The sequence below is a fragment of the Homarus americanus genome, unplaced genomic scaffold (assembly GCF_018991925.1).
Source record: "Homarus americanus isolate GMGI-L3 unplaced genomic scaffold, GMGI_Hamer_2.0 scaffold23617, whole genome shotgun sequence".
Lineage (NCBI taxonomy): Eukaryota > Metazoa > Arthropoda > Malacostraca > Decapoda > Nephropidae > Homarus > Homarus americanus.
The window spans coordinates 5,866,866-5,881,527 of record NW_024720711.1 but is presented as its reverse complement, the minus strand read 5'-3'; the positions used below and the strand labels follow the sequence as shown (position 1 = coordinate 5,881,527).

The window sequence follows — 14,662 nt, the reverse complement described above, 5'->3', positions numbered from 1 at the left end:
CGGTACATGGCGTGTAAAATTAACATAATTGTACCTGAATTTAACAATGGTGTACGTGTGTGGTGTGTGTGATCCATCTTACCTCCTCCTCTTCCCTCTCTTCCCTTTCTTCTTTCTTCCACCTCCTCATCGTCTTCCTCCTCCTCTTCTATTTTCTTCCCCTCCTCCTCCTCCTCCTCCTCCCTCCTCTTCTTCCTCTTCTTCCTCCTCCTCTTCTTCCTCTTCCTCCTCGTCTTCTTCCTCCTCCCTGTCTTTTTCCTCCCCCTGTTTTCCTCCTCCTCCTCCTCTTCTTCCTCCTACCCCTCCTGGTCAGTGACTGGGAGGTGAATATATTGACCATGGTCCATGGAGGCCAGGTCAGGGGTTATAGATTAAGAGGAAACTTTCTAATATTAACTGCAATTTGACACACCTGAGTATATATATGACATTCCTGACACACCTGAGTATATATATGACATTCCTGACACACCTGAGTATATATATGACATTCCTGACACACCTGAGTATATAAATGACATTCCTGACACACCTGAGTATATATATGACATTCCTGACACACCTGAGTATATATATGACATTCCTGACACACCTGAGTATATATATGACATTCCTGACACACCTGAGTATATATATGACATTCCTGACACAATCTGAGTATATATATGACATTCCTGACACACCTTATATATATATGACATTCCTGACACACCTGAGTATATATATGACATTCCTGACACACCTGTTGACTATATTTGATACCTGACACACCTGAGTATATATATGACATTCCTGACACACCTGAGTATATATATGACATTCCTGACACACCTGAGTATATATATGACATTCCTGACACACCTGAGTGTATATATGACATTCCTGACACACCTGAGCATATATATGACATTCCTGACACACCTGAGTATATATTTGACACCTGACACACCTGAGTGTATATATATATATATATGACATTCCTGAAACACCTGTTGATTATATTTAACATCTGACAAACCAGCTGGCTGTATATGACATTCTTGACACACCTGTTGACTATATGACATGCCTGACACACCTGTTGACTATATTTTACACCTGACACACCAGCTGGCTGTATATATGACATTCCTGGCACACCTGTTGATTATATTTGACACCTGACACACTAGTTGGTTATACAGGACATACCTGACACACTTGCTGGTTATATATTTGCTATAACTGGGCCCACTCTTGTTCATAATCTACACAAACGATCTAGATACTGGGATCAGCAGTGACATAAGCAAGTTTGCCGATGACATCAAAATAGGGCGGCAGATTAATTCAGGGCAGGATGCAAATGCCCTACAAGAGGATTTAAATAAACTGCAGGAGTGGTCAGAAAAATGGCAAATGAAATTCAACACCAGCAGGTGCAGCGTACTTAATATTGGAAGAACAAATACAGTCAATGTATACAGCCCTAACAACATCAACCTAGAGAAGTCGACTTGTGAAAGAGACTTAGGGGTACTTGAAAGCACGGACCTACGGCCTAGAAAACAGTGCATTAATGTTCGAAATAAGGCAAACAGAGTATTAGGTTTTATATCTAGAAGTGTAAGTAATAAGAGTTCAGAGGTCTTATTGCAACTATCTTGCGTTAGTCAGGCCGCACCTTGATTATGCGGTTCAGTTCTGGTGCCCTTATAGAATGGATATCAATTCACTGGAGTCGGTGCAGCGAAGAATGACGAAAATGATTCCGGGACTTAGAAACCTTCCATATCAGCATAGGTTAAAAAAACTAAACTTGCATTCCCTAGAAAGACGAAGAGTGCGGGGAGATATGATAGAAGTATTTAAGTGGGTGAAAGGAATCAATAAAGGGGACATAGATAAAGTTCTTATAATATCCGAGCAGGATAGGACTCGTAGCAACGGATTTAAGTTGGATAAGTTTAGGTTTAGGAGGGAGATAGGAAGGAACTGGTTCACAAATAGGGTGGTGGACGAGTGGAACAAGCTTAGCAACTTTGTAGTAAGTGCTGGAACGCTGGGAAGTTTCAAAAGGAGGCTAGATAGATTCATGGATGATAGAGAGTGGTAGTAACTCTCGACAGGAGCTGCCTTGCACAGGCCAGCCGGCCTATTGCAGACTCCTTATGTTCTTATGTGCAGTAATACATTATCATCGTACTCGAGGGGTTAAGTCACTGTCCTTATGGGTACAAGTTATCGTACTCAAAAGGTTAATGTGTAAGTTATCGTACACAAGAGGTTAAAAGTGTAAGTGATCGTATTCAATGTGTTATAGGTGTAAGTTATCACACTCAAGGGGTTATAGGTGTAAGTTATCGTACTTGGAGTTCAAGGTATAAGTTATCGTACACAAGGGGTGAGATATTGTGGTGGGGAGGTTGACATCGTTTTAATAGTGTCAACACGACGGGAGGGGATGTCGTACTTGGAGTTCAAGGTATAAGTTATCGTACACAAGGGGTGAGATATTGTGGTGGGGAGGTTGACATCGTTTTAATAGTGTCAACACGACGGGAGGGGATGTCAACAGGATGGGAGGGGAGACTAGTGAGGGTACATTGTTGTTGTGTACACTCGCCACAAAAGGTTCTGGAACAGCTGGGCATGACTATGGCTCGTGTCATCTCGGAATGGTTGGTATGCCTGGTTGTGAAGTGACTCTCATTCTTTCGTAATAATATATGTTTGCTTGTCTCTAGAGTATTTATAGGTGAAAAGAAGTAATTTATTTTGTATTAAAACTTCCTCAAAGGCCAATGTTCAGATTTGTCGTTCGTTTTAGCATCGTGTATGACCCTTCGAGCGCTCTTACAGCATCTTGTACAGCTGGTTTAGTATCTGCTGCCACACAGTTTTTGAAAGAGCATTTTATATTTTAACACTGATATGACCAAGTGGTAGTTGATCTGTGTGTGGGGAGGGAGTGGCGTAAACAACTCTTCCCCTGAAATAGTCCCTAAAAGGTGTCAAGTGGCAGTTTAGGGTAGTTGTTAAGTTGTTTTATAAGGAAAAGTTCAAGTGTAAGCAAGGTTGTTCAAGGGGTGTACGGGAAGGAGGCCACGCAGAGAACGTCCTCAGGTGAACACTGTGGTCATGTTGGCTCCTTGTATTATAATTACTGTGTAGTCTTGACTTTTATATGTACACATGAAGCTTGGTGTACTGTATGTAGTAAAAATGTAGTGGTTATAGGCTCCACAGCGACCTGACGCCCACCATCTGGCTAATTTATCCACCACAACCTCCTGCCGCCCACCATCTTGGTAAATTATCCACCACAACCTCCTGCCGCCCACCATCTTGGTAAATTATCCACCACAACCTCCTGCCGCCCACCATCTTGGTAAATTATCCACCACAACCTCCTGCCGCCCACCATCTTGGTAAATTATCCACCACAACCTCCTGCCGCCCACCATCTTGCAAATTATCCACCACAACCTCCTGCCGCCCACCATCTTGGTAATTTATCCACCACAACCTCCTGCCGCCCACCATCTTGGTAATTTATCCACCACAACCTCCTGCCCACCATCTTGGTAAATTATCCACCACAACCTCCTGCCGCCCACTCTTGGTAATTTATCCACCACAACCTCCTGCCGCCCACCATCTTGGTAAATTATCCACCACAACCTCCTGCCGCCCACCATCTTGGTAATTTATCCACCACAACCTCCTGCCGCCCACCATCTTGGTAATTTATCCACCACAACCTCCTGCCGCCCACCATCTTGGTAATTTATCCACCACAACCTCCTGCCGTCCACCTCCACCCCTTGTCACAACTCCCGGGTATTAATTTGGCTATCCCGGACGTCTACGATGAGTATTCCTCGTAAGTGAAACTGTTAAAGGAAACTTAACTGGTTGACTTAAGACAAAACACAACTCTAACGTACGGAAATAAGAACAACATAAAGATGACTCCCGAGAGTAAGCGTATAGAAGTTAAGAGGCAAATTAAAGTTAGGTTTAAGACTCACTGCGATTTGAGTGTATATTTGTGTACGTTACTTTCCTGTTGTCAGTTTTCTTTAGTAGCGACGTGCAGGATAGACAAATTAATACCTCAGACTTGTGGCGTTTCTTATATCTGGTGGTGGTGGCGGGGAGGCTGGACGACTTACCAAGAAAGCTTACATAATCATACAGCTTCAGTTAGGAGAATAGGGATCCTGGGGGTTATAAAGGATAATGAGTTCTCGGTACCTAAGAGATAAATCACATGTGGATAGCTGGAGGTTAATGTTTTATACCTTTCGTAGCAAGTTCAGGTTGAAAATGCCTTCAGCTGCACCTGGGACACTCTTGTCCTCCACTATAAGACAACAGGTATCCATTAGCAAAGCGACCGCGTCTCCCCTGCAGGCTGATTCACTTATCAGATACGTAAAAATTATAAATTGTTCCCATCCTCCGCCATGATTGTTTTGACGGCGACGCGGCTCTAACCAGACAGCGAAGCGGCAAATTACACACCATCGCTGTCATTGGATACCTTTTGCCTTTGTGTGTGACGCCGGGGGACCAGTTGAGTGTGTGTGTGTGAGAACTACCGCCAGTTTTTTGTATATCCCTAACTGACGCCTCTTGTACGGAAATAGAAGCCTCTTATATCCTAACTGAAGTCTCTTATCCTGAAACTGAAGCCAAATAAAATACTGAAAGTAGCGTTCCCATGGTGAAGGTGTTAATGCTTTTATACCCTGACTGAAGCCTCTTATACTGATGGTGAAGCCATTTATATCCCATATGAAGCCTCATACTTGTACGGAAATTAAAGTCTTATGTTCTGATATACCACGAGAGTTGTTAACATAACCAAAACGATCATTTGATAACATTGTCAGTGATTATATTAAGTTATTAAAACCACAAAATAAACGCCATCACAACAACAACAACACTGGACATGTATTACAAGTATAACTATTGCACGCAAGTGTATAACATGCACAACTGTTCAACACATAATGTACAGTAATAACATTAAACAGATGGCATCTCGTGTTTCTCGCACCCCGTAAATAAATAATGACAAAAATAAATTAACTTTGTACAGTCATATGACAAAGGTAAATATCCACTCTTATAACAATAGTGTAACTAACTGAGGAGCTACAGTTATACCATGTAATCATGGTTGTAATATAACTCGACAATTATGTAACAAAGATAATATAGTTCAAGGTAGTATACGTAACATTTATCTCACGACTGACAGACCAGAATGATTTGACCTAAAATTATTCGTGATTGTGTTAGTCGGTTCAATGTTTTGTCTTGGAGGTGGTGCAGCCGTGTGTGTGTGTGTGTGCGCGCGTTTGTGTTTTAGCGTCCGTCTGTGTGTGTGTTTTAGCGACCGTCCGTGTGTGTGTGTGAAAATGGAATGTTTTGGGGGAAATGACACAGCTGAGGCACGACAGTCACGTGAGGGTACGCTAGTGTCGTGTCTTCAACGACGACTACGACGGGTCCCTAGACGCTGTAGACAGCCTTTGTTGTGTGATGACGAACACACACTCACGATATCTGGTCTCCGCACCTGTCTGCCTCTATCATTACCTGTCACTACTGTGTGATTGTGTGACGGTGGTGATTGCGTGGATGTGTGACGGTGGTGGTGACTGTGTGGCGGTGGTGATTGCGTGGATGTGTGACGGTGGTGGTGATTGTGTGGCGGTGGTGATTGTGATGGTTGTTTGGTTATGTGGTGGTGGTTTTATGATTGTACAAAGTTGTTGTAGTTGGCAATGCTGTAATGACTAATAACTGTGACGAATTTTGACTCAGGTGAAATGTATTAGACGGGGGCTGACATTTATTTGACAGTGAGGCTGACATATATTTGACAGTGAGGTTAACATATATTTGACTGAAGCTGGATTATATTTGGCCGAAGTTGGAATATATTTGACGACGGTGACAGCTTAACAGGTGACGTCAGCGTGTTGACTTCTAGGGAAGACAGTGTTGCCAATAACATACATTCTGGATTACCTGCTCTGTGTGTCTACTTAAATTTGAAATGTCTCCTAATAACCTAATTTACACGTGTCCCTGTGACTTATTATTTTACCGGTATGTGTTGTGTGTAAAAGTCAGAGCGAGTTCTGTTATTGGCCAAGATGCGAATTCACAAAGATTCTTACGACTATTCTTTCTAGTAAGTGAAACTCTCTGAAGGTGACTTAAGTTAAAACATAATTGCGGCGTAGTGAATCTCTCCAATGTCTGTCTGTTGACTTTGTGTTGAGGCGTTTAGTTCAATTTGAGAGATGTTTAATTGATGTTATTTATGTAATGTTTGTGTTGTAACGTAAGTCAGGCAGTTAGATGTATTCCTCCGTCTTCAGTTACAAGGAATAGTCATCGTAAGACTGTGTGGGACAAGGGACCCCGGAATCGTCCCCAGGAAATAAAAAAAGTAAAATGACTCAAAATTTCCGTAAAGTAAACAAAGGTGTTTTATAGATGATAACGTCTTCTGATAAGGTTGATAATGAGTTGGTTACAAACAACGGAGAGGGACACTTCACCGAGGCCTCTCACTCCTGGCTGGTCCCATATTAATGATAAGTTTTCGTAAGATAAAGAAACATACAGCCACTTTTATAGAATTAAATGAGAGGATAATGTGTGAGATGTATGTACTCAAGGGCTCACATCAGGCCGGGTCTGTCCGCCTCATCAGTTTAATCCCCAATTGTTGTAGGTAAGGTTAAACAAAAATAGTCTCCCTTAAACTGCCACTTAAGAATAATCATTTAAATAATGTTTGAAAATTATAGTGAGGGATGTAGTATTTTTCATGTGTTAACACAGATTGCGTGTTGGCCTGCGTGATGGAAGGCTCACTGCCACACACGGGACACTCCCACCTCAACAACCCATTATACTGGCTGTTGTAATAAGTTAATAGTGTAATTGTAATGTGTTGTTTAATTCCCGTTTAAATTAAGGTCTTATAGATTGATGTACTAAACTGTTGACACGTGCTGCTCGTAATCCACTAACCACGTCCTTGTTTACTAAAAATTCGCAGTGACGTCAAACTAATGATTTTGCTGCACATCTTTCCCTAAAGCGTCTCCAGAGTGTAGGATTATGCAGTTACATAATTACTTTTTTGTTTAAATTGTCGTGAGAGAGAAAGGGGTACTCCCCATGACCCCTTGTTTAATCCACGCCTACTACCATCCTCCGTGTTATGATTTTACAATTCGACCACCGGATCAACAGAGGCAACATTACCCACCTTTTTAAACAGTTACGGTAGCCTACCTTTAAGGGCGGTTTGTGTGACGTCATGTACAGTTTTATGCTGAAAATATTCTACTATTTTTGTTTCAATATTCAACCAAGCTATGAACAAATTTAAAATAACACCCAAAAATTATTGACCTAAAAAGATGGCAGAAGCTGTCATGTGTGAACTCCTGCTGGGCTCGGTCACGGGGAGGAGGATTATGGTGTTGCTTCATTAATGTTATTATTTATACCAAGGTCTAAAGATTCTTACCCTACACCCTCCCTCCCCACAAAGTCGAAGTAAAGATCGGTTGATGTTTGTCAAGATAAACACAGGGCTGTGTGTTGCCCCTCCTCAGTATGTTACCGCATTGGCCTCAATATCCGGGGTGGAAAGAGACATCGCGTGACCACAAAATTTAGATAAAATTTGATCCTCATATAGGTTGAGAAAATCATTATAGAAATATATTTTTTAAGTTTTGAAAATTCTTGGAATGTTTCAATGTGGGTTGGGAGTTGGTGTACAGCGACCACGAGAGGCAGGTAGTTTGTGCCTTTTGGAAAATATGGAAACTTTTGTAAGAAATAAATTTTAAATATGTATACTGTATGAGCAATAAATTTGAATTGTCCCCAAAAATGCAAAATTGCAAATTTACATGTTGGGCAATCTGCGAAGTCGGGTACACGATATGTATTATTATTATTATTATTATTATTATTATTATTATTATTATTATTATTATTATTATTATTTGTATTTGTATTCCTATAATACCGAACAGCCACCTTTTGCAGCCATACCCTTGGGTATCGAAGGCTGGCACTTGAGTGAGTGTGTCAGTGCTGATAGATTGTGACACACACTTGGCCGTACTTAAAACACACCAAGCGTGACGTCAGAGAGAGAGAAAGAAAGAGATATAATAAAAGAGGAAAGGAGAATTAATGAAAGACTGGGAAATAATGAGGGGAAAGAGTTAATAAGAGAAAGAATTTAAGATCGAGATATACTGTATGAGAGGGGGGAGGTAGAGGGAGTTAAAGAGAGTGACACTCTTGGCTCACCGTTAATGCACAACACTTCAACAAGAGATACTACGTGATGGATGACGCCCAGGTCATGGCGGTGTGTGTGTGAATCAACGATAGGGTTAGTCATCTTGGTTACTATCTTGAGGGTGACCCTCAGTGGTACAGAGGGAGTGTCAGGTGACTGCTGCTGCTGGTGTACGTCAGGGAAGTGTACATACAGTACAGTACTTTGGTCTCCTGTTATGGAATGTCTATGTGTGTCATGTTGTACACTTCATTTGTGTGTACACGTAGTACATGACTGCTGTCTCACGCTTTCCCAATAAATTGGCTCCTTACACTACAGACCATCAATTAGCGCCTGGCAACTTGATCAACGTGGGGTAGACTGTAACAGTTTATATGTGTCTGAGAAACTGTAGGTGAGGACAACAAAGCAGGGCAGTAGGAGGCAACAACCGGCACTGCCGTGTGGATGGTGTAATGAAACTTATCTTTATTGTGTATGAATTATTGATTATGAACAGTTGGATGGATCGGATGTCAGATTTCTAACATAAATATATTTGGTTAACCAGTAGCAGTTCAGGTGGGTGGGGAAGATGTTGGCAGTGATGGAAGTAGGCTTCATGGTTGAACCGCCTCAGCACACCCCTGGATGTAACCCCTTCATGTGACTAGTGAGAGTCCATTTCTTTCAGAGAATAGGTGGAAAAAACTCTCAGAGATGTGAGAGAGAGTGGGAGAGTTGTGCAAATGATAAGAAGGTGAACAATTGCAACTTTCATCCTGTTGATCCCTCACCCGTAGCACCGTCTACCCCCTCTCCACAACCTTTCCCTTTCCCGTCCTGGGTGGAAGAATAGGGTCAGATAGGCGGAACGGGAAGACTTAAATAGATTATTGATGCTGAAATCTGGCCCCGGTAGCCTTGAGAGCCATGGATGTTGTTATATAGATCAGTATCATTTTGATGTGTGTATATGATATAAATATCCCAAGCTCAACAAATCCGTAACATTCACATCCTGTGAAAACTTTGCGGATCTGGATGTGGCATCCATCACGAATACATACATACATGCATGCATACATACATACTGCCATGGTTGTATAGGTTCAGAAAAGCTTCACTACCATGTGGGTGTTGACGTCAACGTGTATGACTGACGCTGTACAGTGCCGAGGTTGATTTTTTTTTATTATTTATTGGGCACTCCCCTACATCCTTGTGTAAGGTGAAGCGCAGAAGCGTTTACAGCGCCCAACAGGGAAGCATGCTAAGTTCATGCTTGCCTTTATGTCTCACGAGTCAAGGGCGTCGAAGCCTGAAGAGTCAATGGTTTTATGTCATCAAGTTATTGGAAGCTCCAACAACTTGTCCCTGAATACGAATTCGCAACTTAAGATTTACACCAGGTACCTACTTTACTGCTAGGTGAACAGGGACTAATGGGGGCTAGGAAGTATGTCCAAACAACTTCCACCGGCCCGGGAATCGAACCCGTGACATCTCGCTTGAGAAGGCAAGAGCGGTACCACTCTACCACCAGCACCCCCACCGAGGTTGATGTTTTTACTGTTTAATTATAGGTTGTTGAGGTCACTTGATATAATGGTGAGAGTTATCTTGACACTTTGATGTGCACACTATACATTTTTGTGTTATTAACCCTTTGGGCTCTGGTGTCAATGGCTGTCGAAGGAAGATTCGTGGTGAGACAGACAGACAGACAGACAGACATGAATGTGATGGTTCATTAATCATAACTTATCATTATTTTTGATATACAGTATATTAATCACAAGTAATAATGACTCACCTATGTTAAAGTAAAATGACGTTAGCTTACCTCGTTTATTTAGTATTATATTCTACATGATTATGCATCAGGGTCGTTCTGTAATCATATTGGGTAACTGTGCACTTAAGTGACATCTATTATTATATCGTAACATTAAAACTATAGTTACTTTTGCACTGAATAATAATAAAAAATAACAAGATATTTGAGTTCTGAACTCTCAATAAGTAACTCTTAATTTTGATCACCTGCTGTTAAGTGACGCTTACCAGAGAGAGAGAGAGAGAGAGAGAGAGAGTAGATATAGTGAAGGAGGTGGGAGGGTTATGTGTGGCCTTCCTAAGTGTTCACTTCCTGGTGGCGTGGTGCCCCCAACACACACAAGAAGATAGGTACAGAATTGGAGGATGTGTGATAGATTAATGAAAGCCAGAAAGTCTTTGCAGAAACATTGGTGGTCGTATAATTAATAATCACAAATATGAAAATATTTAGTAAACACAGACTTTAAAGGATTTACTAAACAAACATAAGATATTTTATTAAAACAAACAAAAAGATAAAACAAGCATATTGTGGTATATTTCTGCCCGTTCATCCTGGTGTCCTCTGGGTATCATTTTAACATGTAACATGAGAAAAAGATGTATTTTGATGAAACTTGATGAATGACGTACCGCCGCAACAAGGCCTGGCGTGCGGTATTTTCCTCCGCATTTAAGGGGAAATACGAACCGCCGTGTCTCCATGGTGACGGAAGACCCCGAGACCTTCGTAGGCAATTATCAGTAATTATAAATATCATCGTTTCTTTTTTATTATTATTCTCTGTGTACCTAATTGTTAATGATGTGATAGCGTGAGTGGTAATAATGATGATGTAATAATGCACAGACAAATGAGGAGCTACAGTAAACGTCTACATAATATCCACAACACATTGGTTCATTTACCCGCCACGTTTTCCTCTCGGCTTCTATTATCAAAGGTTCATACAGTACGTTGACTTTTCTCTAACATTAATGTGAACATATCTCACTAAGTTCAACTATTGGAGGAGGGCAATGGGTAAATGACATTGAAACTGCGCTGAGATATTTTTTGTCGCGTAATTTAAAATTTGCTCAGCTGCTGTCATGCAGAATAAACACAAATAATTATTTTTTGCTTTGGAGGGGTTGGGGGAGTAGATCTATGGAACAGTCTACCAAGTAAAGTCGTGTAAGCAATAACAAAAGAAAAGTTTCAAATATCCCTGGACAAAACCATAAAAAACAATGGGGGCATCCTACACAAGCCTCCAGCCTCCTTCCCCGACGTGGCTACCACAATAAAAAAAATAACTGTGATGGTCATTGGCATTTGGCAAATAAAAATACATGCATGTACTGTATATAATTATGAATCATGAATGAGATGCTGTATAATTATTATGAGTAATATGTAATTATTATGAGTAACAGTTAATGAACTTGGAGGGAAGACACCTGAGTAAAGTAAGGTTTTATATTTCACATTCCACAATACCCACTATCAGTCTGCAGGGTGCAGCAATATTGATAACATAAATAATTTTAGACGTTGCTAATGAATTATTGGGCTTTTGGCTTGACAAACAAAATTAATAATAATTTATTGAGTGAAGATAATAAAGCGTTGTTTATGTTCCAGGGAATGACGAGGACGTGAAAGTGGGATCGTGAGCCATGGTGTATATAGGAGGTGGGAGATTGTGGTGTGCGGGGTGGGTGGCATTTTTCACACTCCAGCTGATATTACCCGCCCACACCCAGTTGGCTCACAACCCTCCACACACCCGAGCCTGGAACCAGGAGGACGACGGTCTGACACGGCGCCACCAAGCCGGTGGGACACCAACAGAGACATCCCCTCGCAGAGCCTGGTGGGAAGATTTGTCTGGGCGTCGCCAGACCCACCCCTCACCCACCACTACCCGCAACCCTGCCAGGGATGGCCACCGTGGCTCTGATCGCCAGAACACTGCCGGGCACGTCACTCAACATGGTCGCCAAGATGTAGTGAGCAATGACTCTTTGCACCTAGATCATCAGGCATCAAGACAGACTGTAAGGCGCCAACACATATCCCAACGACAGCAACATCATCAGCAACAACAACAACAACAACAACAACATAACTTAGGCACACCACGCCGGGAGCAGCGACAGCCACAGCGTCGACTGGAACATTATCTCGCACATCGCAGCCATTCATCCACAAGACGTCAACCATTGTACCCCCAGCGTCCTGATGTAACACGGCAACATGAGGCTCACCATGACCATGGCCACACAGCACCACAACGTCGAACTGTAGACCACACGACTTCTGTTAGTAGTCACACAACACCCTCACGCCAACATACCAACACAGCTTCTACACAGCATCATAAGAACAGCATCCCACGGCATCACACAAGTTCCCCTAATAGTGAGCGTCGTCCCCATCACGTTGAAGAAAAGGAGGAGAAAAAAACACCCACCACAACGGAGCAGGAACAGGGAGGAAGTGGTAATGAGAGGCGGCAAAAGAAACTGTTCACTGCCCACCGCCCATCACGCTCCTCAGGTGGTCGTCAACGTCCACCAAACATTGTGTTGATCATGACAGATGATCAGGATGTTGAACTGGGTTAGTACAGGACCTGTCATTCTAAGGCTGATATCCTCTTTTAGAAGATGTCATCCAAACCACTGGGCGTGTTGCTTGTGGTTATTTGATTTTTCTTCTGAAACTTAAATGTTTTTTACAAATTTATTATTATACTAAGTATTTTAATTGTGTTGGGTTTCAATTTAATTTGAAATTCTTTTTCAGTTTATGTTCTTTCTATCCTAACTAACAATTGATATTTAGCTTCTTTACCAAAAATAACAGATGGCTCTTGTGGCACTTGACACTTACTGTAGGTTGTATGAAAGTTGACGGAAAGTTGGAGCATTGAAGGCTTGGTGTACAGTAATTCGTCCGTGTGTGAGCTCGATCAACTTGCTCCGGCAGTACACTCAAGGGGTTGGCTGAGACTAAGGCTGATGGTGGCTGACTTGTTCATGGCTGAGTCTGATGATGGGTGGGACTGATGATGACTGGGACTAATCCTGGCTGAAACTGATGATGACTGAAATTGAGACTGATGATGGTTGAGACTGATGATGGCCGAGACTGACTGGTGATGGCTGATACTGGTGATGACTGATACTGGTGATGGCTGATACTGGTGATGACTGATACTGGTGATGACTGATACTGGTGATGACTGAAACTGATGATGACAGACTGGTGATGGTTAACACTGATGATGGTTAAGACTGATGATGGTTGACACTGATGATGGCTGAGACTGATGATGGCTGAGACTGATGATGGTTAACACTGATGATGGCTGAGACTGATGATGGTTAAGACTGATGATGGCTGAAATTTAGACTGATGATGGTTGAAATTGAGACTGATGATGACTGAAATTGAGACTGATGATGGCTGAGACTGATGATGGTTAAGACTGATGATGGTTGACACTGATGATGGTTAACACTGATGATGGCTGAGACTGATGATGGTTGACACTGATGATGGTTAACACTGATGATGGCTGAGACTGATGATGGTTAAGACTGATGATGGTTGAGACTGATGATGGCTGAGACTGATGATGGTTGACACTGATGATGGTTAACACTGATGATGGCTGAGACTGATGATGGTTAAGACTGATGATGGTTGACACTGATGATGGTTAACACTGATGATGGCTGAGACTGATGATGGTTAAGACTGATGATGGTTAACACTGATGATGGCTGAGACTGATGATGGTTGACACTGATGATGGTTAACACTGATGATGGCTGAGACTGATGATGGTTAAGACTGATGATGGTTGACACTGATGATGGCTGAGACTGATGATGGTTGACACTGATGATGGTTAACACTGATGATTGCTGAGACTGATGATGGTTAAGACTGATGATGGTTGACACTGATGATGGTTAACACTGATGATGGCTGAGACTGATGATGGTTAACACTGATGATGGTTAACACTGATGATGGCTGAGACTGATGATGGTTGACACTGATGATGGTTGACACTGATGATGGCTGAGACTGATGATGGTTAAGACTGATGATGGTTGACACTGATGATGGTTAACACTGATGATGGCTGACTGATGATGGCTGAGACTGATGATGGCTGAGACTGATGATGGCTGAGGTTGATTATTGATTTAAATACCGAGCTCTTCGTATTTAATGTCATTTCATAAATTTTATTAATAAATTTCGTAAATAATTTTATTTCCAGATTCTTTTCGGTAAAGGTACTAAGTTTGAGGTGGTATTTAATGATCATTGTATCTAGATAAAGTGACATTGACAGGAAAACTGACAATAGTTTTACAGTACTAGCACTTTTACCCATCTTATGACCAAAAATTTAGTTTTAGCATCCCTTAAATGCAGTCCTTATTAGTGCCAATCCCAACACAGTTTTGATATTGTATAACACTTAA

The 14,662-nt window shown here is 41.8% G+C and overlaps 1 protein-coding gene across 2 annotated transcripts in view; it reads left to right on the top strand.

Annotated features, from left to right (window-relative positions):
• The window catches only part of LOC121860794 (extracellular sulfatase Sulf-1-like), a 62,379-nt gene that overhangs the window by 22,187 nt on the left and 25,530 nt on the right, over positions 1-14,662 (top strand). For both annotated transcript variants that reach the window (XM_042358175.1, XM_042358176.1), the window contains exon 2: positions 11,796-12,776. In XM_042358175.1, the coding sequence (XP_042214109.1) occupies positions 11,831-12,776 (946 nt within the window). In that variant the 5' untranslated portion in view covers positions 11,796-11,830. The remainder of the gene's footprint in view (positions 1-11,795; positions 12,777-14,662) is intronic.